Raw genomic sequence first — 25901 nt, forward strand, 5'->3', positions numbered from 1 at the left:
TCAGATTGTGAGCCATCTCAGGGGAGCAACGAGGAACGAACAGTGGTAGAGGTGTGGCAGGAAGCAAGGAAATTGTTAAGAGATAGTGAGATGGATGAATATAGGAAGTTGGGAGACTATTTAGCCAGCCTTCTAGAGAAACAACGTGAAACTAAACCGCAGGTGTTTGAACTTCCCTACACCTGGGTCCTGGAACTTGAGAGGGAAGGTGAGAGCAGGGGAGGTGAACGAGAAAGAAACATAGGTTTAGTGATAGTCCTGTGAGAACCATAGGTGTAGAAGACCAGATCAGAGCCTGGCTTTAGGTCGACAGATGGCGCAATGGGCTAAGTGTTCGGCTGGCGACCGGAAGGTAGCCGGTTCGAATCCCGCTTGGAGTGCATACTGTCGTTGTGTCCTTGGGCAAGACACTTCACCCACCTTTGCCTGTGTGTGAATGTAATGTAATTATGTGAAGCACTTTGGGGTCAATGCAAGTTGACTAAAAATGTGCTATATAAATAAGATTATTATTTCTCTCAATTGCCCTCCCCCAATTACGGCACCAGGCTCACTATTCAACCTATTGCATGAAGTTTGTGCATTTGGCTGAGACTGAAAACTTCATTCGTCTGAAAAGAAAAGTTTTCTATAATATTGCAGCATTGGTCAGGCCAATGTTTCTAGCCCTTAAGGTGTTGCCGTGAACCACAACTGTCCACTATTGTATTCCTTAAACAATGAGGAAAAATGCGGGAATGCTTGGGTCAAGAATAGAGAGAATATGTTGAAGGTATAATTAAAAGGACTTGGTACTGTGACTTATTGAACACACATTATTCTGCTAACTATTTCTGTTGCATTCAAGCATTGTTGTGGTTAGCAGTTTGATCTGAACATCTGCTTTATTTGCCTTTTGCTTTAGGAGGCTGCAAAGTTACCAAATGGTGCGTATGAAGGTAACGGGCTGATCAAGTCGGCTGGAAAACTGACGCTGCTCCAGAAAATGCTGAGGAAGTTGAAAGACGGAGGCCACAGAGTGCTGATATTTTCTCAGGTATAATGCTCCTTGCTTCCAGTACACTATATTTACTGGGACCCCCACAGTCTCTGTCTGCATCGCTCACTTTGCAGATCTTTGACGAAACTGGAAGGCCCAAGCCTGTTGGTAATTCAAGAATTGCACAATCAAGTGGGGCATGCAATTTGAGTCAGACTGTGTATGTATCTGGTCTAGTGTTTATCTGGTTATATATTCATTCTCGGGATGCCACTGGTGTTGACATTGTATAGGGTCGCCATCTCAGAATAAGAAATAGACCATCTACAACTAAGGGAAGCACAATGGCGCAGTGGTAGAGTTGCTGCCTTACTGTACCAGAGAGCTGGGTTTGATCCTGACCACAGGTTCTGTCTGTATGGAGATTCTCCCTGTGACCACATGGGTTCTCTGGTTTCCTCCCACACTCAAGCCATACAGGTTTGTAGGTTAATTGGCTTTGGAAATGTTTTTAATTATCCCTAGTGTATAGGTTATTGCTAGTGTATGTGATGATCGCTAGTCAGTGTGGACTTGGTGGGCCGAAGTGCCTGTTTCTGCGCTGTATCTCCAAAGTCTAAAGAACTGAGGTGAGGGTAAGTTTCTTGAAACAGATAGCAATGAATCTTTGGAATTCTCTAACCTGGAGGGCTGTGGATGCTCAGTCACTTTCAAATGATTTCTTGGTGTAAAGGAAATTAAGGAATGTAGGGATCGTGCAAAAACAAATGGTGCTGTGGTGGAAAATGAGCTGTTGGTGCAATGCGGTGGGCTTGAAGGGCTAAATGGCCAACTGCAGACGTGTGCAATATGTACTAGAATACTGGAAACATCAAGTTTTCCGTATGCTTTGAGATTCTGTCTGCCTGACTCGCCTCGGAATGTTCCAATTTAGATGGACGGTTTTGTATGACCTGTTCCTTGTTGAGCACTTTATCCAAAAGAATACCTCTGAAGGCCGATCATTAGATAACGGTTTTGTAGAACGTACCACCTGTGAGAAAAGGTGAAGATGGATCTGGTGGGTGAAGACTGCAAATGAGTGAAGTCCACAGGCTTGGGGTGTTCAAGGAATAAGCTCAAAAATGGGTTTGTAAGGGCAGATTTTTAGTTTACAGATACAGCGCGGAAACAGGCCCTTCGGCCCACCGAGTCCGCGCCAACCAGCGATCCCCATGCGCTAGCACTACTCTACACACTAGGGAAAATTTACAATTTCTACCGAAACCTGTATGTCTTTGGAGTGTGGGCGGAAGCCAGAGCACCCGGAGAAAAGGCACGCAGGTCACGGGGAGAGAGTACAAACTCTACAGACAGCGCCCGTAGTGAGGATGGAAGCGGGGTCTGTGGTGCTGTGAGGCTGCAGCAACTCCACCGCTGCGCCACCTATATTGAGAGTCAGGAACGATGGGACATTTTTATGAATGACCGATATGCTTCTGAAAACTCCACTCCTTTTTGCAGATGACAAAAATGTTGGACTTGCTTGAAGACTTCCTCGACTACGAGGGCTACAAGTACGAACGGATTGATGGAAGTGTCACTGGTGCAATGAGACAGGAGGCTATTGATCGATTTAACGGTAAGTGCTACAAGCACCAATCTATTGGAGTGGGACACCTGTCCTTTGCCTGCTCTTGCTTCTTTAACATTTGCTCACATTCTCCATTGGCAGCACCGGGAGCTGTCCAGTTTTGCTTCTTGCTGTCGACCAGAGCTGGGGGCCTGGGCATTAACCTGGCCACCGCAGACACAGTGGTCATCTTCGACTCGGACTGGAACCCTCACAACGATATCCAGGTACAGAATAGGAGATGGTACATTTTGGTATTATCTCAGTATGGCTCAATCAAAGGCATCTAACCAGTGACATGTACAAGTTTTGTGGTGAAAATGTGGGTAATCTGCCAAATTGGATTTTAAACGTCTTCTCTTAACTATCAGTAGTAATTGGGTCTTTACCAGCAGCAGCATCAAGTTACCTGGCTTTCAATTTGTGTTCTGACAGAATCACTAGCTGTTATTGCAGCCTTGGTCCCCATGAGGACCCTCAGAGTTGAATTCCAGAGCTAAGGTGAGACTGACTGTCCTGGGTAGAGTTTAATGTTGACCATATGTGGGGCCAAGGAGCTTGGCAATATTTGATAATGATCTCAGTGGGAAGCTCTCTATCGGCTGGTTGTTGGAGGTCAGCCATCTTGGCCCAAGACTTTCCCCGACCCCAACATTTTAATGTATAGGAAGGAACTGCAAATGCTGGTTTCAACTGAAGACAGACACAAGGCAGCATCTCTGGAGAAAAAGAATAGGTCTTGACCCAAAACGTCTCAAGCATTTTAAGCACTGATGTAAACCCAAAGATAATTTATTTCAAATTGTACATTGTTTTTCACGGAGGATAGTGAATCTCTGGAATTCTCCACCCTGGAGGATCGTACAGGATGGCTCATTAGGATTATTTAAAGTGGGAGCAGTTAAACACTGGCCTTCATCAGTCAGAGTATTTAGAAGTTGGGAGGTCATGTTGCAGTTATATAAAATAAGATTGGTGAGGCTGCATTTAGCGTGTTGTGTTCAGTCTGGGCACCATGTTATAGGAACGATGTTGTCAAGCTGGAAAGGGTACAGAGAAGATTTACAAGGATGTTGCCAGGACTCGGTCTGAAGAAGGGTCTCGACCCGAAACGCCACCCATTCCTATTCTCCAGAGATGCTGCCTCCCCCGCTCAGTTACTCAAGCATTTTGTATCTACCTCTGGTGCTAGGACTCGACGGTCTGAGCTACAGGGAGAGGTTGAGCAGGGCTGGGACTCTATTCCTTGGAGCGCAGGAGGATGAGTGGTGATCTTTTAGAGGTGTACAGAATCATGAGAGGAATAGATCGGGGAAGTGCACAGTCTGTTGCCTTGAGTAGGTGAATTGAGGACTAGAGGACACGGGTTTAAAGTGAAGGGGAAGAGATTTAATAGGAATCTGAGGGGTAACCATTTCACACAAAGGGTGGTGGGTGTATGGAACAAGCTGCCAGAGGAAGTAGTTAGGCAGGGACTATTCCATCATTGAATGAATTGTTAAGAATCAATACATGGATAGAACAGGTTTGGAGGGGTATGGGCCAACCGCAGGCAGGTTCACAAGTTATAGGAGTAGAATGAGGCCATTTGACCTATCGAGTCTACTCCGCCATTCAATCATGGCTGATCTCTGTCTCCTCATCCCATTTTCCTGCCTTCTCCCCATAACCTTTGACACCCGTTCTAATCAATAAATTGTCTATATCTGCTGTTAAAATATCCACTCTTGGCCTCCACAGCCCTCTGTGTCAATGAGTTCCACAGATTAACTACCCTCTGACTATAAGAAGTTCCTCCTCATCTCCTTTCTGAAGGAGCGCCCTTTAATTCTGAGGCTGTGACCTCTGGTCCTAGACTCCCACCAGTGGAAACATCCACTCTATCCAGGCCTTTCATTATTATGTAAGCTTCAATGAGGTGTCCCTTCATCCTTCTAAACTCCAGCGAGTACAGGCCCAGTGCTGTCAAACACTCATCATACACTAACCCACTCATTCCTGGAATCATTCTTGTAAACCTCCTCTGGACTCTCTCCAGAGCCAGCACATCCTTCCTCAGATACAGGGCCCAGTTTTGCTCACAATACTCCAAATATGGTTTGACCAGCGCCTTGTAGAGCCTCAGCTTTACATCCCTGTTTTTGTATTCTAGCCCTCTTGATATAAATGCGAGCATTGAATTTGCCTTCCTTACTACCGATTCGACTTGCTAATTAACTTTTTTGGAGTCCTGCACCAGCACTCCCAAGTCCCTTTGCACCTCTGATTTCTGGATTCTCTCTCCGTTTAGAAAATGGGACTAGTGTAGATGGAGACAGGTTGGCCGGAGTGGGCAAGTTGGGCCGAAGGGCCTGTTTCCACACTGTATGACTCTATAAATCTTTGAAAGATGAGGGAATTGATATTACGAGGAACTGGCACAAAAGAGGAGTGGAGACCTGGGTACCATTGAGGAGTTGAGTGGAGGATCCCTGCTCTGAATTTCTTACTGTTAGAAACCTCCGTGAAAATAACAAACCCGCTGATTTTTCATAAAGTCAGTCGTGCACCAGAGAAATAAGCCTTTGAGCCAACATATCAAATCCCTACAAATCCTAATTTACCCACATTTGATCAATAGCCTTCTATGCCTTGGCGATTCAAATACTCATCCAGATACTTAAACACTGTTAGAGTACCTGCTTCCACTACCTGCTCAAGCAGTGCATTTTAGATTGTGTTCATAATCCAGATGGAAAAGAATGTCTTTGGGGCTCTCTAAACTACTTATTCGTCACCCCTGGATTTTGATGTCACCATCAATTGGAAACTGTCATTTACTATCTACCAAATCTACCTGCCTGGTAATTTTTGCACACCTCTATTCCCAAAACGCCTTCAGTCTATGGGAAATAATCTGAGCCTATCCATTCTGTCATGACTGAAACATTCCATTCCAAGTTACCCCAGCGAATCTCCAGTGCTCCCATATCCTTTGGAAATGGGCACAAAATGCTGGAGTAACGCAGCAGGACAGGCAGCATCTCTGGAGAGAAGGAATGGGTGACGTTTCTAGTCGAGATCCTTTTGAAGAAGGGTCTCGACCCGCAACGTCACCTATTCCTTCTCTCCGGAGATGCTACCTGTCCCGTTGAGTTACTCCAGCATTTTGTGTCTATCATCATTGTGAACCAGCATCTGAAATTCCATCCTACCATTTCCTTCCTATGTTATTGTGAGCAGAACCTTGCACACTGCTTCTGAATGGTCTAAATCCTTTATAATATTGTACCATGGTCACTGTGCTTGTATTTTGTACCTTGGCTAACGTCGGCACCTTCACCTAATCATCCTGAACTGCCACGTTTAAAGACTGGTGCCTTTATTCCTCAACACACGAGGGCTGTTCCTTTCATTATCAATATCAAACCCTAATTAGATCTCCCGAAATGCATTGCCTTCCATTTTATTTGGGATTAAGTTCCATCTGGCATTTGCAAGCTAAACTTTCCAGCTAATCAGTATTGTCTGTAGCCTCAGACTCTCTGTTTTTCTCGCAACTACATCACCAATGTTGAGAGTGCACTAATTTGTGTTTCCAATCATGTAACTTGATTTTTTTTAAATGATTATCCCCATCTGACTGCTGTCCCTCAAAAGTTGTGAAAAGTCAAAAATTGAGATTTGTTTCGGGCTAAGGACATGGAGCAGAAGCATGCAAATAAGCTTCAGCTCAACACAATTTAATTAAGTAGGAATGCAGGGTTGAGAGCTTTATGGCCTCCTAATAAGTTGTTTTAAAGGCTGCTGTCAGTCTGTCCAGAGCTGTCTCTGCCCACTTAATTTGGCATTCTTTGTTCTCCAGGCCTTCAGCAGAGCTCACCGCATCGGGCAGGCGAACAAAGTAATGATCTATCGCTTTGTCACTCGAGCGTCCGTGGAGGAGAGAATAACGCAAGTGGCCAAGAGGAAAATGATGCTCACTCACCTTGTGGTCCGGCCTGGCCTGGGCTCCAAGACTGGGAGCATGAGCAAGCAGGAGCTGGACAATATACTCAAGTTTGGCACAGAGGAGCTCTTTAAAGGAGACATTGAAGGTAAAGCATCAAAAGAGAAATCAACGTTTACTCAGTAGAGCTGGCCAGTGAGAAAGGCAGGAGCTGTTTGTTCTATCCATGAATACATTGTTTTCATGGGTCCAACAATGGAAGGAGAGAGATGAGGAGGAATTTCTTTAGTTAGAGCAGTGATTCCCAACCTGGGGCCATTGCAAATTTCAGAGGGGCCACAGAAACATTTGGGGGGTTTAGGGGGCCACAGGTTCAATGAAGGAGGCCACTTTTTTTTCCGCTAATAATGTCGAGGGGGGGCACAAAAAAAAATTAAAGAGCCCAAGGGGGCCATGAACTAAAAAAGGTTGGGAACCACTGAGTTAGAGGGTGGTGAATCTGTGGAATTCTTTGCCACAGAAGACTGGAGGCCGTAAATTACAGCAGAGGTGGATAGATTCTTGATTAGTACGGGTGTCGGGGGGGTTATGTGGGGAAGGCAGGAGAATGGGGTTAGGAGGGAGAGATAGATTAAATGACGGAGTGGACTTGATGGGCTGAATGGCCTAATTCTGCTCCTATTATTTATGACTGTTGACCTTATGAGGAGGGCAGTTAATGCACGGGGTCAGATTATGGTCAGGTTGCCCCTACAGTGCAGGATGGAGAGTTGATCACATTGGAAATATGGATTCAGCTCTGTACCTCTTGATAGAACGGAGAAGTGAATAAACCTACTTCCACATTGCCCCAGGTACCTTGTTGCGGCACTTGTTTCTGAGCGTGTGAAGCATCGTCGTTTTCATTCTGTCTTCCCACCATGTTAGTAGGTGACAACCGCGACGACGACAGCAGTGTCATCCACTACGACGGCGCTGCCATCGACCGGCTGCTGGATAGGAACCAAAACGCCACAGAAGATACCGACATCCAAAACATGAATGAGTACCTGACCTCCTTCAAGGTGGCTCAGTATGTTGTTCGCGAGGAGGACAAGGTAAGAGTGGCTGGTAGAGTAAGCATCAGATCTTAAAAGGCAAAAGAGAGAGAGGGGGGGTGTTTGTACCTTCTCCCCGTGACCACGTGGGTTTTCTCGGAGATCTTCGGTTTCCTCCCACTCTCCAAAGACGTACAGGTTTGTAGGCTAATTGGCTTGCTGTTTGTGTAAAATGTAAATTGGATAATGTTAAGCCCCTGTCTCATTTTTCTCCCACATTCTCCTGAGTTTTCCCCTTGATTCAAACTCGGAGATGCCAGCCGTAGATACTCGGGGTTATTTTTTTTACTTGTGGACATTTTTCAACATGCTGATAAAACGTCCCGACTTACCTGATGCCCCGAGTACCTACGGCTGGCATTACGAGCCGCTACGGACTCGCTACGGACATTCTCAGAGTTTGAATCAAGGGGAAAACTCGGGAGAATTTGTGAGCAACTCGGGGAAGTGGGACAGAGCTGGGATCGCTGGTCGGTGCGGACTCGGTGGGCCGAAGGGCATGTTTTCTCGCTGAATCTAAACTAAATGCATAATCTGAAATTATACATTTCTAACTGCATCAGCAGTACTGCTTCATAGTGGGATAAACTCCTTTGAATACCCATCAAAGTGTTGAATGCCACAGCTTTCTGCATCAACCATACAATTACATTGCAGGCCAAGTCAGTGGATATTTTTAAGTCAAAGAAAGCTGAGAGAGAGGAGGGGCAGGTCATATTCCACAGTGATACAGCGTGGAAACAGGCCCTTCTTCCCAACTTGCCCACATTGACCAACATGTCCCACCTGCCAGATCCCTCCAAACCTGTCCTATCCATGTACCTGTCTAACTGTTTCTTAAATGTTGGGATAGTCCCAGCCTCAACTACCCGCTCTGGCAGCTTGTTCCATACACCCACCCACACATACACTGTGTGAAAAAGTTACCCCTCAGATCTGTTCCCCTTCACCTTAAACCTATGTCTCCTGGCCCTCGATTCACCTACTCTGGGTGCTCCAGTTTCCTCCCACACTCCAAAGACGTACAAGTTTGTAGGTCAGTTGGCTTCAGTAAAAATCGTAAATTGTCCCTGGTGTGTAGCATAGTGTTGGTGCACATGGATTGCTTGGCTGTGCAAACCTGCACTCCACATGCCCGTCACTGAAATGTTCCCCCATTCTAGAGTGAGTTATTGGAAAAGTAAACAGAAGCAATAATCCTGGTCTACCTCTGAATAGTGGAGCAGGTTATCTCTCGGCTCCCGCTTTCTGAATTCAATCAATTCCTTCGCCTTGTTAATGTTGTGTGATGGGTAGTTGTGGCAACACTCAACATTAACCATCTATCCTTCTGTATACTGGCCCCTCACCACCAGTGAGGCCTTCTACAGCAGTGGCAGTCTTCCTATTGCCATTTCAGGAAATGTTGCATTTTTTTCTCAAATACAAGTCACTTTTCCTCATCATGGCCCCCTCCTCCACCCTTGCTGCATTCCTTCCATCCCGACTGTTCTTTTCACCGCTGCCTCCCGATATTGCAAACATTTCACCACCTTCACTCTCCAGCTTTACCGCACCCACCTCCCACTCCTTTCAGTACGAAACGATTATACCTTCCTGTTGCCTAAATGCCTGGCACTTCAACATATTGTAGCGTTCCAGGAAAATATCCCAATCGGTCTGAAGAAGGAACCTAACCAGAAAAGTTCTCCACAGATGCCGCTTGACCCGCTGAGTTACTCCAGCACTCTGTCTTCTTTAGTAAACCAGCATCTGCAGTTCCTTTCTACAATATCCGGCTTCAGATTTTTCTAATTAACTCATTAAAACCTAATCCCTAAAAATAACCTACCCATAGTATTTGGAGAACAGGTTCCACCTGACAAATAAGCTTGACTGCACAAGTTGGCTCTGGCACTTACTTTGGTTCCCAAGCATCCCTAGATACTTTAACGTTTGATGAAATGCACAGGTTTGTGCCATTTTATTGTTTTAATGACCTTTAATCTCCCACTTTCATTGCTTCCTTGGTCCCTTTGTTCTCCATTTAGATTTTCTATTCCTTCTACCAAAATGCACCGTCGCATATTTATTTACTTTGGGATTAATTTACAGTTTACCCACTTATTCTGAATGTTTATTAATATTGTCTTGCGTTTTGTTGCACCATTCTCTGAGTTAACTGTAATAACTACTTCCCGACCACCAGAATCAGGTGTTATCAGCAATATTTGAAATAGTTTTCCATGTAATGATTAATGAGAGAATAGTTAATAAGCTTCTGTGAGGTTTTAATATGAGTATGTATGCAGCTTTCTGCTGCTGTTCGACCTGGCCCATGTTAAATCTACACACAGTGCGTTCCCCTTCAGCTGCTTCCGATTGCCATGCTCTGGCACAGTGTTGCTAATGCAGATGACTTGTTTTGTGTGCCCGCAGGAAGAGGAGGTTGAGAGGGAAATTATCAAGCAAGAGGAGAACGTGGATCCTGACTACTGGGAGAAGCTGCTGCGGCATCACTACGAGCAGCAGCAAGAGGACTTGGCGCGGAACCTGGGCAAGGGCAAGCGGGTGCGCAAGCAGGTCAACTACAATGATGCTGCCCAGGAGGACCAAGGTAATTGGCAGTGCTGACCGTCCGGTGGCTACGGTGCTTGAACCCGAGTTGGGAGGTTCCGAGTGTGGATCATCTTAACGTTGGTGGGATTCCTGAGCTAGGTGTAGGTGGCGGTGGCTGCTGACTGATTCTGTCAGCCAAGAGGCTAGAGCGGAAGTAGCATCTCTTTTGCTGCCGTTCCTATAGTGGTAGTTTTATACCCCAGGAGGAACGCAGGAGCGTTCTTGATTCTGTACCTGATTCACCGTACCACTATCAACAATTGCCATGCTTGATTTTTTGACGTATGTATCAATTGGGTGGTGCAGTGCTCTGGGGAGCTAAACCCTTTGCCAATTCCAGCTTTTCATGTAATCCTAGTTATGTTCTCCCATCGCCGTCAGATGCATTACTGTCCATTCCTGCAACTGTTTTCCCTCACAAGAGGAACCTATAACCAGGCTACCCAATCGACCTGTACCCATTACTCCTGATCTCAACGCTGGTGCACAACAGCTTCATGAGCATGATAAACAAACGTGAACTGCAGGAGCTAAAATCTGATTTATTGAGATAAAGAAAGTAAAACAATTGAGAAGACAAGTAATAAACAAGGTTTTCTTTTTTTTAATCTTTTGTCTGCTGCAGACTGGCAGGATGATGTTTCAGACAACCAATCAGAATATTCAGTAGGCTCGGAGGAAGAGGACGAAGACTTTGATGAAAGGCCTGAAGGTCTCTCTTTACGTTTTGTTCCTCGATTCGGATCAGCAGTGTGTGCTTGATTTTGTTTTTGTTTGAAGAGATTCAGCCTGTAGTCGAGATGGTCAGATGGAGTTTACATGGAAAGCAAAGAGTGTAATAGAGTGACTGGGTTTGTGCATGGCGAGTGTGGGTCTGTGTAGAGGAGAGTGTGGATCCTTGGTCCACGCAGGGTACCAGTCCTACATACTGCAGTGGGACTGTTTGTGGTCAGTGCGTGTGCTTCACGTTACAGATCGTGTGACTGCCAATGCTGCAGTTAGACCATGTAGGGAGTACGTGCTGCAAAGCCAACGCACATAACAATTGCTTTGCGTGAGACTGCACTACCTCATAATTGAGATGCTCAAAAAGTTGGCAATATAAAGGTCTTTGCACATATTTCTTTTTTTATACTTTTAAAGGTCGTCGACAATCCAGGCGTCAGCTCCGAGGCGAGAAGGACAAGCCGCTTCCACCATTGTTGGCTCGAGTGGGTGGGAACATTGAGGTAACAACAATCAGCAGAGGCTCTGATCTCCCTTTCTACCGCACCTGAAACTAGTGCAGGTGCAGTGGACCACCCGTGCTGCATGTACTGTCCTCTGTGGCAATGTCCAGTCCCCATCTAGCTCTAAAACCTTTACCTGAGCAGCTAAAGAGTACATTGTAAATGAGAATACATACTCAGTGAATCAAGTTGTGACAGGATATCTATTATGAGCAGTGCTATGGGTGTTGTAAGGCTCTTGTTGCATTTGCTTCACTGAACCAACAATGTGAAAGGGAAGCAATATGGATCCATGGTTGGAGTAGTCATACATCATAGAGACAGGCCCTTCGGCCCAACTTGCCCGTGCCTACTAAGATGCCCCATCTATACTAGCCCCACCTGCCCATGTTTGGTCCATATCCCTCTAAAGCTTTCCTATCCATGTACCTGTCCAAATGGCCTTTAAATGTTCTTAGTACCTGCCTCAACTACCTCCTCTGCAGATACCTATACCTACCTCAACTACCTCCTATACACGCCGCCCTCTGTGTGTAAAAAGTTGTTCTCGGGTTCCTTTTACGTCCTGGCATCATTATCGTTAAATCTTCTCTGCACTCTTTCCAGCTTAACAAACATCCTACCTAGAGCAGTGTGACCAAAACTGAACACAATACTCCAAATGCGGCCTCACTGCAACATAACATCCCAACTTCTATACTCAATACCCAGACTGATGACGGCCAATGCGCTGGAAATCTTTTTGACCACTCGATCTACCTGTGGAATTACATACCTGCAACTCCTAGATTCCTCTCGCACTCCCTAGGGCCCTGCCATTCACTGCGAAGGTTCTGCCCTACTTTGTCTTCCCAAAAAGGCAACACCTCACACTTCTCTGCGTTAACCCATGAACCGTTCCTCTGGCCACTTGGCGAACTGAACTGCAGAACTGTGCTAGTGGGAATATTAATAGAATTTGTCCATGATGAGTGCGGGAAGAAAAATGGTGAGTGGGCGGATGGGAGTGAATAAGAGAGGAAGAGGGAGATGATGTGGAAATCCTTCTTGAACCCACTGCCAAATGATGACAGCCTTACTCATGCGAATTAGTCACTGCCTGACCGTCGACTGTCTTGATTTCCTAGAGGGTGTCTTGAGTACTGGCTCTTTCTCTCATACAAGACAACATTAAAACTGTGCGTGAATTCCCCAAGCAGATTCAAGTGTGTCTGTCTTGCAATACACCACAGCACATGGGTTACAGTGTCGGGAGTGCAATGTGAAATGGGACTGTCGGTGACTATTTAATGACCACTTTTGGCTTTCCTGATGGCAGATGTCCTGTTCTTGGTTCTTGAAACATAACTTGGGCAAGAGGGGCAAAGGATGGAGCAGGTGCTGGGTGAAGAAGTGGTGACGCAGCCTAGTCCTGCACACGAGTAGTTTGATCTCTGGTCTATGTCAAACCCTTCCTTCCTTCCTGAATCTGCTTCCTTAGAAGGTTTAGGAAGTTTAGCCGGTCACCTACTTCTACAGATGCACTATAGAGCACATTGTATCAGGATGCACCATGGCTTGGTTTGGGAACAGCTCCCCACCTCAAAAACATGGTAGCGAATTGTGGACACAGCCCAGACCAACACACAAACCAACCTTCCTTCTATTGACTCCATTATACCTCGCACTGCCTCTGCAAGCCCAGCAGCATAATCAAGGACTAGTCACACCCAGGCCACTCCCTCTTCTCCCCTCTCCCATCAGGCAAAAAGCACAGAAGTGTGTAAACGCACACCACCAGATTCGGGGACAGTTTCTTCCCAACTGTTATCGGGCAACTGAATCATCCTGCCTCAACCAGAGCGCAGTGCTGAACTTCTATCTATCTCTTTTGTGACCTTCGGTCTATCCTTGATCGGATTTTGCTGGGTTTACATTGCCTTATCATGTATCTATCTATACACTGTAAATGGATCGATTGTAATCATGTATTGTCTTTCCGCTGACTGGTTAGCACGCAACAAGAACTTTTCACTGTACCTCGGTACACGTGACAATAAACAAAACTGAAACTCCCCCTGTGGGGCAGCGAAATTGGTTTTCGAGCCCTGAGCTGGGGTGAGCTCAGCGTGAAGGGGTTAGATTGTGGAAGGAACAGTAAAGGGGTTTATCATTGGACTAGGAAGCAGCATAAGCTACTAAACAAATAGATTGAAAGTGTACTTCTGTGGCTGAAGTGACTGTCCTTTGTGAATGCACCCCTTGTATGACAGGTTTTGGGATTCAACACCCGCCAGCGGAAGGCTTTCCTGAACGCAGTGATGAGGTGGGGATGATCCTCAAGATGGTGGGGGTCAGGGACCTGCCTGGCAAGAGTGAGAAGGAGTTTCAAGTACGTTGCTCTTTAACTCACATCAGAAACTTTACTGGGACCTGTACTAAGATGGCTTGGTTTATAGGGCTTATGTGTCGCTGTTCATGAGGCACTTGTGTGAGCCTGGGGCTGATGGTGCTGAAACGTTTGCAGATGGAGTGCCTCGTGAGGGACTGTCCAGGCAGCATCTGAACTTTAGGAGTCATGTCGGGTGACGAAGAAGGTAAGATCCGAGTCATTGACAGAGTGCACAGGGCGACAATCATCGCTGTTCGACAGATAGCACTTGTGTGAGTTCGGCTGGGCTGACCGGAAGGTAGCCGGTTCTGAAACCCGCTTGGAGTGCAGATGTCGTTGTGCCTCGGGCAAGACACTTCACCCACCTTTGCCTGTGTGTAATGGAATGTAATTACGGCGGCAGGCGCGGGCACACCGCGACGCCCTGTGTCTCCCTTTCAAGGGAGATGCTAAAAATGCATTTCGTTGTCTCTGTACTGTACACTGACAATGACAATTAAATTGAATCATCATTTCATATGATGAGAACTATAGTTCAGTTTAGAGATACAGCACGGAAGCTGAGACCGCACCGACCAGCAATCCCTGCACGTTAACACTCTACACACATTAGGGACAATTTTCTTTTACAATTATACCAAGCCAAGTAACCTACAAACCTGTACGCCTTGTGGAGTGTGGGAGGAAACCCATGGGGTCACGGGTAGAACGTAAACACTCCGTAAAGACAGCACTAAGATGGAACCCGGGTCTCAGGCGCTGTAAGGCAGCAACTCTACTGCTGTGCCACGGTTCTGCCCTTCGTGTATCCTGATGGCTTACAGACTGTCCCAAATGCGCGGTGATGGTGATGGTAACGGACCGGGTTGGTGGAGAGTGGAGCCACTCATGTGTCATTTGCTTTGTTACCAGGTGCTGGAATTTGAGCACATCAATGGGAAGTGGAGCATGCCAGAGCTCATGCCCGACATCACTGCCGACTCCAAGAAGTCGTCCCGCGCCTCGTCTCCCCTCGTGAAGACGGCAACGACCACCCCAGAGCCCAGCTGTAGCAACACCCCCTGCACTTCAAAGCCAGGTACATGTACTGACTGAATACATATGAACATAGTATCCAAGCTAAATGCAGAGTCACTCGAGACTAGATCAAGGTCAGAAAACACATCACAGCCTTCTGTCCCAATGAATTCCACAGATTCAACCTCCTTTGACCAAAGAAATTCCTCCTCATCTCCTTCCTAAAGGAACGTCCTTTAATTCTAAGGCTATGACCTCTGGTCCTAGTCTCTCCCACTGTTGGAAGCATCCTCTCCTCATCAACAAAAGACTGACTGCTGGAGTATCTCAAACTGGAGAAGCACTCACCCCTAAACATACCCTGTTCATTTCCCTCCACAGACGCTGCCTGACCTGCTAAGTTCCTTCAAAAGTTTGTTTTTATGCTGCAGATTCCACCATCTGTAGTCTCTTGTGTGTCTATCTAATCAATGTTTATTTTTAAATGACCAGCCACTCCTGCTCCAAGTGACAAGCTAGAAGGCAGCGGAACTCCTGTTGAGAAGGAACCGACAGATGGCAAAGAGGAAGAGGCAAACGGCGGTGAAAAGATGGAATTTGAGGTATGTTCTGAATGATGTTGGCACATACACTGGGATGAAAAACTTCCACCGTTGAGATCAATGTATTTTTAGTTATTGGGGAATCATAGAAACATAGAAATTAGGTGCAGGAGCAGGCCATTCGGCCCTTCGAGCCTGCACCGCCATTCAATATGATCATGGCTGATCATCCAACTCAGTATCCCGTACCTGCCTTCTCGCCATACCCTCTGATCCCCTTGGCCACAAGGGCCACATCTAACTCCCTCTTAAATATAGCCAATGAACTGGCCTCAACTACCCTCTGTGGCAGAGAGTTCCAGAGATTCACCACTCTCTGTGTGAAAAAAGTTCTCCTCATCTCGGTTTTAAAGGATTTCCCCCTTATCCTTAAGCTGTTACCCCTTGTCCTGGACTTCCCCAACATCGGGAACAATCTTCCTGCATCTAGCCTGTCCAACCCCTTAAGAATTTTGTAAGTTTCTATAAGATCCCCCCTCAATCTCCTAAATTCTAGAGAGTATAAACCAAGTCTATCCAGTCTTTCTTCATAAGATAGTCCTGACATCCCAGGAATCAGTCTGGTGAACCGTCTCTGCACTCCCTCTATGGCAATAATGTCCTTCCTCAGATTTGGAGACCAAAACTGTACGCAATACTCCAGGTGTGGTCTCACCAATACCCTGTATAACTGCAGCAGAACCTCCCTGCTCCTATACTAATCGGGTGATATCGGTTTATTCCTAGAAATTGGTGCTGAGGTCAATGATCAGCTATAAACCTGCCTTGATTGGTGGAGCAGGCATGAGGAACTAAGTTGCCTACGCCAACTTCTGCTTCCGATTAGGTCGAGGAAACGGTCTTTAGAGATGCTTTTAATTTGCTCCTCAAGGTAATGGGGTTCACAGCATTGACAGATGATCAGATTTCGCAGTGGCAAAAAAACGGTGGATCGTCTGTCATTACCTGTAATCCCCATCCCATTCCCACGCTGACCTCTCTCTCCTGAGCCTCCTCCACTGTCAGAGTGAGGCCCAGCCCAAATTGGAGGAACAGCACCTCACATTTCGCTTGGGCAGCTTACAACGGTATGAATATCGACCTCCAACTTCAGGTAACCCTTGCCTTTCCTCTCTTTCCATCCCTCCCCCATCCTAGTTCACTGAAGAAGGGTCTCGACCCGAATCATCACTCATTCCTTCTACCCAGAGATGCTGCCTGTCCCGCTGAGTTACTCCAGCATTTATGTAAATCTTCGGTGTAATCCAGCATCTGCGGTTCCTTCCTATACTAGTTCTCTGACCAATCTGACTGTCTTCCTGATTACATTTTACCTTTGTATGCCCCGTAGTCACCTTCCCCTATCTAACAATGATCTATTCTACATTCACGGGAGAGGGAGACTCAGAGATGTAGAAGAGTAAAGTGTGAAAACGAGACATCAAAGGGGACGCAGATCCTTGATCTGCGTCCCCTTTGATGCCTCGTTTTCACACCTTACTCTTCCATATCTCTGAGTCTCCCTCTCCCCTGACTCTCAGTCTGAAAAAGGGTTTCGACCCGAAACGTCACCCAGGGATGCTGCCTGTCCCGCTGAGTTGCTCCAGCATTTTTCTGTCTATCTTCATTGTCAGATGAGCACTGGTTTCTTGTGAAGGAAAGAATAGCTGCACACAAAGAAACGTCACCTATAGCTTGAGAATTCAGGTGTGAGCGGCTCCAAGGTCCCATCCTGTTACTCAAACGTTTGCAAGTTTTCATTTAAAATATCACAACACTCTGATTCACTGATGCGCCGTGCTTGCAGCAAGTGATGCATCAGTGAATCACCTGGATTACACACACACCTTTCCAAATCGCTGCTGTGTTTCAGCCAGGTGCCTGACTTTATGGTCTAATGACTGACAATGGGATTTCTCCTGCTTGTCTTTAGTCAGAGGATCTTGATTTCAGCTACTAACTCACTCTGGGGCTCACATACAGGAATATATTTTAATTGATTTCTTATGAAATTGATTTCTCTAACTTAAAGTAACCCTTGCATCCCCACTATCTCCCTCCGTCCCTCCTCCACCGTGGATGTTGCACTAGTCCTGGTGCGTTTCATTGTCTAGAACTCATTTTCACCCAGCCCACAGCTGACAATGGCATGTCTCCTTTATCAAAGTTACTTTTTTGAATATCTTTCATTCATTTATTCTACATCTCCGTCTGTATCTCATGCTTTAATTTCCCCTTGACTCTCAGTCCGAAGAAAGGTTTCGACCTGAAACGTCGCCTATTTGTTTTCTCCGGAGATGTTGTCTGAACCGCTGAGTTACTCCAGCGTTTTATGTCTATCTTCGATTTAAACCAGCATCTGCAGTTCCATATATTTTAATTCCGGTTGATACTGACTTATTTTAAATTTAATCTTAATTCGATGTTCACTACAGTTGAAATCATCTACTGCCTCCCTTGTTGAGTTGCATGCAGTCCACACCAGGCAGAGGTTCTGTCATGTGGAGCATTAGTGAAGTGGTTTTGGTAGTTTCATTTGTGAGACTTGTCATTCACCATTTGCCAGCTGCTTTTGAATCTGTTTCCACCACATTTAGGCAATATGTTTTCCAATCAAAACTTGCCAAACTTTCAAACCAGTCCTCATTTCCTCCCCTCACCTCCCCAGTCATTTTGATAATCACGTTAAATCTTACAACCAGCTTGCTAGCTTCCTTATCAAAACCCTTTGCAAAATCATCTTAATAGCAGCATGAAACTAATAAACACGAACAAATAGAAATGAAGGTGGCGTAATGGTAGAGTTGCTACCTCACAGCACCAGAGACCCGGGTGCAATCCTGACTAAGGGGGCTGTGGGTTTTCTCTGAGTGCTCCAGTTTCATCCCACACTCCAAAGAGGTGTAAGGTTGTAGGTTAATTGGCTTCTATAAATATGTTCCTAGTGTGTAGGGTAGAACGAGTATGCAGGTGATCGATGGTTGGCACAGGCTCAGTGGGCCAAAGGGCCTCTTCCTGTGCTATATCTTTAAAACTAATCAACTCTTCAGTCCAGTTCAATTTATTGCCACGTGTACCGAGGTACAGTGAAAGGGTTTTGTGGTGTGCTAACCAATAAGACAAGACCTGATTACAGTCGAGCTATTTTAAATTTGAATACTGTAAAAACTGATGAAGCATCCTACTGTACAGGGCTTTCCACATTTATTACCGAGTTATTACATCTCAGTTTTTATTGTGCGTTGAATTTACGTGTATGATCTATTCCTTTAAGACGCCCAGTGCAGAAGAACCAGCGATGGCTGCTGAAAAGCCGGAGGACCAGTCACCCGATATCGAAGAGGTTAAAGAGCAGCCGGAAGAGGAAAAGGAGGTTGCAGGAGGGGAAGTGCAGGAGTCGGCGCTCAAGGATGAGAAAAAAGGTACCAGCCATGTTGAGAAGTGCGTTCAACAGACAGCACAAAAGGGCAGAGAAATGGTGGGTTATTCACTTCACTCAAAATAAAACAAACCAAATGTTAGCAGGCTGATTTATTAATAGTGGCTGTTCAAGAAGGAACTACAGATGCTGGAAAATCGAAGGTAGACAAAATTGCTGGAGAAACTCGGCAGGTGCGGCAGCATCTATGGAGCGAAGGAATTAGGCAACGTTTCGGCCCGAAACGTTGCCTATTTCCTTCGCTCCATAGATGCTGCCGCACCCACTGAATTTCTCCAGCAATTTTGTCTACCTATTAATAGTGGCTATTGCACTATTCACAGGTAGACCAGGATTGCTGGTTCTGTTTAGTTTCCAATGGGGGGGGGGGGGACGTTTCCAGTGATGGCTGTGTGCAGTGTGGGTATTGTGCGCCTTGATCTAGTCAAATGGCAGAAGGTGCTCGAGACTTTAGAAACAGGCCCACCGAGTCCGTGCCGACCAGCGATCCTCTATCCTACACACTAGGGACAATTTACAATTTTTACTGAAGCTAATTAACCAACAAACCTGTACCTCTTTGGAGTGTGGGGGGAATTGGAGCGCCCAGAGTGGGGGAATCGAGGACCATTGGACATAGGTTTAAGGTGAAGAGGAAAAAATTGAATGGGAAACTGACGATTGTCTATTGAGGCCTAACCTTTTCACACTAAGGGTGGTGGGTGTATGGAACAAGCTGCCAGAGGAGGAAGTTGAGGCTGGGACTATCCCAACGTTTAATAAACAGACAGGTATATGGATAGGTACAGCTGGAGCTGGAGAAACTCAGCGGGTGCAGCAGCATCTATGGAGCGAAGGAAATAGGCAACGTTTCGGGCCGAAACCCTAGGACAGGTTTGGTGGGTCATGGGCCAAATGCAGGCAGGTGGGATTAGTGTAGCTGGGATATGTTGGCCGGTGTGGGCAAGTTGGGCTGAAGGCCTGTTTCTACACTGTATCTCTCTGTGACTGAAGGAAACCTTCAAATGGAGCGAGAACAAAAACAACTGGAGTTAATGTCTGGCACGCTTTGATACTGTGCCTCAGATTGACACTTCTCACTTTTAACAGCAGAGCCTGAAAGGAGCAGCGGGGAAACGTTTGTCGAGAAACCTGAAGCAAGCTCGGAATTCGAGGAAAAAACTGAGCTAGAAACAGCTGATGTTAAAGGTAATTTTGGCACTATCCTTCATGATCACCACACTAAGCAACACCGAGACTGTGTTAATGGTATCGGTATCCTCTGTTCATTCACACAACCCCACCGTTCAATAAGATTTGTCTGGTTTATACCTACTTCAATAACTCTCCCTCTGTCCTTCCTTTATGGGTCCGCATTTGGCTCAGAAGAAAAAGACTCCCCAAATAGTGCCTCACCTGCTAAGAGTCTTTGGACTATGCATGTATCAGGGTTTAGGTGAGGAGACAAGGAGGTCTTCTGACAGTTGTAGGACCCAGTGGTGGTGTGTAAGCATAATGAAGCTGCAAGCCTTTACCTGGCTATTGTAGATCCATAAATCTCCGAGGTTATCGGAACACCAGAAAGTCATTGCATCCTTGTTGGCCAAAAGTAGCCCATTTAGCTTCATCCCACATCCCATCTCTTGTGGGTTAGCAGTATTGTTTTAGAGAAATGGCAATATAGAGCATGGGAACAGGCCCTTCTGCCCATCAAGCCCATGCCGACCACCGATCGCCCATTCACACTAGTTCTATGATCTCACTTTCGCATCTACTCCCTGCACACTAGAGGCAATTTAAATAGGGCCTATTAATCTACAAATCCGCACGCCTTTGGGAGGCGGGAGGAAACTGGACCACCCGGATGAAACCCATGTGGCCGCAGGGAGAACGTGCAAACTTCACGCAGACAGCACCTGAGTTTAGGATTGAACTGTGTTCTCTGGCCCTGTGAGGCAGCAGCTCAACTTTTGCATCACTAGGCCTCCCTGTATTGCTCAAATAATCACCCAGGGTTTTACAAATGGGATGAAAGATTCTGCAAATAGTTTCAACTAAACCGTGTCAATTTTAAATTATTTCCTGAAACGCGAATGTCTCTAGTTGCCACCTCTTAAATGGCAATCTTGAGGGAGCTCCAGTGATGACGAAATGTTGCCAGTGTATGTCCCAGCTTGTATGGTAACTAACCTGGGACAGGTATTTGAATGATTGCTTGAAATCCCTTCACCCCCATCAAATCCACGCAGACCATCGATCACCCATTCACATTTAATTCTGTTAATCCACGTTCTCGCCCACTCCCTGCACAAGGGCAATTTACAGAGGCTAATTAACCTCCAAACCTGCACGCCTTTGGAATCTTCAGCAGAATGGGGCAGGCTATCACAGCAGCATTGGCACCATGCTGTCCTGATTGTAGGGGCATTACAACCATGGTATACCCGTGGTGAGTGAGTGAATGCCTCGACGGTGTCACACCGGCTGCTTCCCCCGGTCTCAATCATCCTCAGCCGCAAAAATGATTTAGAGTCTGAAAGTCCGCACGTGTCCAAATGAAATTGGGCTTTAGTTTAGAGATACAGCATGGGAACGGCCCACCGTGTCCACGCCGACCAGCACACTAACACCTGTACATTTGTTTGTGGTTTTTTTTGGAAATACAGAGGAGACAAAAACCGAGAAAGATGTGAAATCCAGTAGCATAAAGGATGAAAACAAAAGCAGCGGGAAGAGGGAGGAGGACAAGATGGAGAAGTGCAAGTTCATGTTTAACATTGCGGATGGTGGCTTCACAGGTAACACAGTCACATTGTTGTTTTGTTTAAGATGCCCACTCAACTCTCTGACTTCATTGACAGAAAGAGTGCAATCAACTATTGCAGATTTCAGATATTACCCCGACAAATGGAGAATAAGATGAGAGGAATATTATCGCGGTCTGCTGTGTGCTTTCCGAGGCGTTGTTGGCAGCAGATGCTGGAGTAATTTTCTAAAAGGGGGGATGAATACTTGAAAAGGAGTTGAGTTTAGTTTATTATTCATGTGTTCTGAGGTACAGTGAAAAGCTTTTGTTGCATGCCACCAGTCAGTGGTTACAATAGAGCCATCGACAATGTACAGATATATGATACAGGAAATAATGTGAATAACGTTTAATGTAAGATAAAGTCCAATCAAAGATAGTCCAAGGGTCTCTAATGAAGTAGCTACTAGCTCAGGACTGCTCTCTAGTTGTTTTTAGGATGGTTCAGTTGCCTAATAACAGCTCAAAAGAAACTCCCTGAATCTGGAGGTGTGCGTTTTCACACATCTATACCGCTTGCCTGATGGGAGAGGGGAGAAGAGGGAGTCACCAGGGTGATACTAGTCTGCTGGCCTTGCTGAGGCAGCGTGAAGTGTAAATGCAGACAATGGAAGGGAGGGAGGTTAAATAATTCTAAACTGATTTGTTAAAAAACTCAGCCGGGGACAGGCAGCATCCCTGGAGAGAAGGAGTGGGTGACGTTTCCAGTTCCTCTTAGTTCTCGGCAGACGCACCATGCTGGGTCCCTCTTTGCTCTCGGTGGACCCCTGTCACGCAGGGTCCCTCTTCTTGGATGCCCCCCTCCCCCACAGGGTCCCTCCTTGTTCTCGGGGACGGGTCCTCCACCGACCGCCGGTCTTCCAGTGATCTACCGTTGTACCCCATGGGTCCAGCTACGCTGTTGACCGGGGCGCGAAGGAAAGTTTTTAAAGTGTTACTAATGGTTTTGCGCTGGCATTGATCACTGCCTCTCTTTATAGAGCTGCATACCCTCTGGCAGAATGAGGAGCGGGCTGCAACATCTTCTGGAAAAGTGTCTGAAATCTGGCACCGTCGACATGACTTCTGGCTGCTCTCTGGCATTGTTGTGTATCCTTTCATTGTCACGCCTGGCGCCCGGTCCAACTCAGCAGTCCAAACTTTGACTTTATCCATCATGAATGCACTCGAGAGTAAAACTTGGAATGGAATAGTTTAGTTTAGAGATACAGCATGGAAACAGGCCCTTCGGCCCATCGGGTCCGCACTGACCAGCGATCCCCGCAGAGTAACACTATCCTACACCCACTAGGGACATTTGTTTACATTTACTAAGCCAATTAACCTACAAACCTGTACATCTTTGGAGTGTGGGAGGAAACCGAAGATCACGGAGAAAAAACCCACGGGGAGAACGTGCAAACTCCACGCCCGTAGTCAGAATACTTTATTGACGAGACACAATGAAATTCTTTGTTTGCATAACAAAAGTATGCAAATAGTCTCCACATAAACAGCACTTACAAAGTACCCCCCGCCGCCTCCTCCTTTGTTCTCCCCCTGCCTCACAGCGGGTCCCCCCCCCCCTTAATGGTAGTTCCCCACTCCCTCATCGACGAAGATCGACCAGTGATGCTCCGCAGCCGAGGCTCCACCGCCACCCGATGTCAAAACTTCCTAAACGTGGTCCCATAAACCACTTCCAGGACTGGTGCAGCACAATTATACGGTTTGAGTCCCCGCTACATAAAGGTGGCTGTCCAGAATTCCGTGTTGGAAAATGCTGCCGTGTTAGAATTGGTTGCCTCAGTGAAAGCTTTCTTAACGTACAAACTATTGAACTTGATCATGCACCCATGTATTCTTTAGATGTAGAAGGAGGCCATTCAGCCCATTAAGTCTATGGTCATTTTATTGCTCCACTAATTGTTTCCTGTAAGCTATTCTCCCAGCTTCCAAATCAATCTTTCCACTCGCCTTCTCTCGGGGCACTTTTGCCAGTCAACCTCCACCTGTACATCTGTGGCATATGGGGGAGGGGGGGAACTGGAGAAGCCTAAGAAACCCACATCTTGCAAACTCCAAGCGAACAGCACCAGAGATGGGGATTGAACCCGAGACACTAGAATTGAGAGGCAGATCTTCTATTAATTGTGCCATTTGTCCAAAGAGCTAAAATCGGGAACGCTTATTTTATGTGGGCTGTGCTCTGTAGTGAGTGTTTCCCTAGACTACATGGAAAGGAAGTTCTCCTTAACTCCCCCTGGCAGGTACGGCTATGCCCGGTGGCAGGATATACAGAACGATGCCCGCTTTGCCATCATCAATGAGCCCTTCAAGCTGGAGGTGAACAAAGGGAACTTCTTGGAGATGAAGAACAAGTTCCTGGCCCGACGGTTTAAGGTGAGCAACGTTGTATGGTGGGGTGAAGGTGGGCCGGGGAAAAGAGAACAGTGAGATGGTCCAAGGGGTATCTGTCTGAGAGAAGGTAATGCCACCATTACATCATTCCTCATGGTAATAACAAATCTCTAAGGCACGGCATTGAGGCTGTGTCAAGCAAACTTTGTCCTCCACGCACACATGGCTAAAAGCTTTCGAGGAGCATTTTAGAGGAAATATTGATGGAAGTGATTTGAGGGTATTCTAAACGCTGGCGGTCGTGACAACAATAGTGGTGCAGTTAGATTGGGGGAGCCCCAAACGGCAAGAGTGCAGACATGAAAGAGGTGTAAAGAAATGTGGTGGGAACATAAGATCTTTTGGATGCACTCCGTTCTTCTCTCGTGTTGCTGCCATCTACATACTTGCCAACTAGTCCCATTTTATCGTATTTGTTCCGATTTTTAAGTTAAAGTGAAAAATTGGAATAGTACGATTTTGAAATGAGGGAAAAAAACGTCCAATCAACCGTTGTCTCAAAGGGGGTTGAGTCCAATCATTGACCAGCTGCCCTTAAAATTTCCATCCAATCAGCTACTGCCTCCAAGGGCATTGTGTCCAATTACATAATGCACTGGTCACTCGGCGGCCAATCAGACGCTGTCTCCGAGGGCATTGTGTCCAATTACATAATGCACTGGTCACTCGGCGGCCAATCAGACGCTGTCTCCGAGGGCATTGTGTCCAATTACATAATGCACTGGTCACTCGGCGGCCAATCAGACGCTGTCTCCGAGGGCATTGTGTCCAATTACATAATGCACTGGTCACTCGGCGGCCAATCAGACGCTGTCTCCGAGGGGCGTTGTGGCCAATCACCGACCAGCTTCCCTGACTGAAGCAGAAGGTGGCTGCAGCCAAAATCACGTTTTCTCTGCTGTTTGTACACTGTGCTAAGCAAGGAGACATTTCAGGCAACATTCTTTGTAAAGATTTTTTTAGCTGTATGAAGTCACTTATTTCATGAAATATTTATCTTTAAAACATTTTATAAATTATTTTTTTTTAAATTCAGCAAAATGGCACAGCGTAAAAATGCAGATTTCCCCAGCAAAATACCGATTTTCAGTTGACAAAACTTGGCAGCTCTGAATATATTGCGATATACTCTCTAGAATTTAGGAGATTGAGAGGGGATCTTATAGAAACTTACAAAATTCTTAAGGGGTTGGACAGGCTAGATGCAGGAAGATTGTTCCCGATGTTGGGGAAGTCCAGGACAAGGGGTCACAGCTTAAGGATAAGGGGGAAATCCTTTAGAACCGAGATGAGGAGAACTTTTTTCACACAGAGAGTGGTGAATCTCTGGAACTCTCTGCCACAGAGGGTAGTTGAGGCCAGTTCATTGGCTATATTTAAGAGGGAGTTAGATGTGGCCCTTGTGGCCAAGGGGATCAGAGGGTATGGAGAGAAGGCAGGTACGGGATACTGAGTTGGATGATCAGCCATGATCATATTGAATGGCGGTGCAGGCTCGAAGGGCCGAATGGCCTACTCCTGCACCTAATTTCTATGTTTCTATGATATCGGCAAACTCCTAAAAAAAACCCCTTTAAATCCAGGAGCTAAGGCGGGCCCCTGGACCCCACCTGTAATGTGCTCGCACTACATCAACACTCAGAGTAAGATATTTCATTTTCAAATGTTGGCAGATGTGCATCTGTGTGTAAAGCCAATGGTCTACACATGGGGAGGAATTTATTTCATCTGAGGGTGGTGAATCTGTGGAAGACATTGCCACAGACTGCTGTGGAGGCCAAGTCAATGGATATCTTTAAGGCAGCGATTGACAGATTCTTGATTAGTAACGACGTCGTGTTACGGGGAAAGGGGGGAGAATGGAG

The 25901-nt window shown here is 46.3% G+C and overlaps 1 protein-coding gene across 1 annotated transcript in view; it reads left to right on the forward strand.

The window, feature by feature from the left end:
• The window catches only part of LOC129693557 (chromodomain-helicase-DNA-binding protein 3-like), a gene marked incomplete at its 5' end in the record, with an annotated part of 82766 nt that overhangs the window by 38390 nt on the left and 18475 nt on the right, over positions 1-25901 (forward strand). Inside the window, 18 exon segments of the mRNA XM_055630354.1 lie at positions 905-1036; positions 2483-2600; positions 2694-2818; positions 6436-6667; positions 7450-7616; positions 10035-10212; positions 10840-10926; positions 11358-11443; positions 13696-13773; positions 13776-13818; positions 13866-13997; positions 14692-14892; positions 15324-15433; positions 18687-18834; positions 19941-20039; positions 21497-21628; positions 22617-22725; positions 23886-24018. Coding sequence (XP_055486329.1) covers positions 905-1036; positions 2483-2600; positions 2694-2818; positions 6436-6667; positions 7450-7616; positions 10035-10212; positions 10840-10926; positions 11358-11443; positions 13696-13773; positions 13776-13818; positions 13866-13997; positions 14692-14892; positions 15324-15433; positions 18687-18834; positions 19941-20039; positions 21497-21628; positions 22617-22725; positions 23886-24018 — 2310 coding nt within the window.

Source organism: Leucoraja erinacea, unplaced genomic scaffold, assembly GCF_028641065.1.
Source record: "Leucoraja erinacea ecotype New England unplaced genomic scaffold, Leri_hhj_1 Leri_346S, whole genome shotgun sequence".
NCBI lineage: Eukaryota > Metazoa > Chordata > Chondrichthyes > Rajiformes > Rajidae > Leucoraja > Leucoraja erinaceus.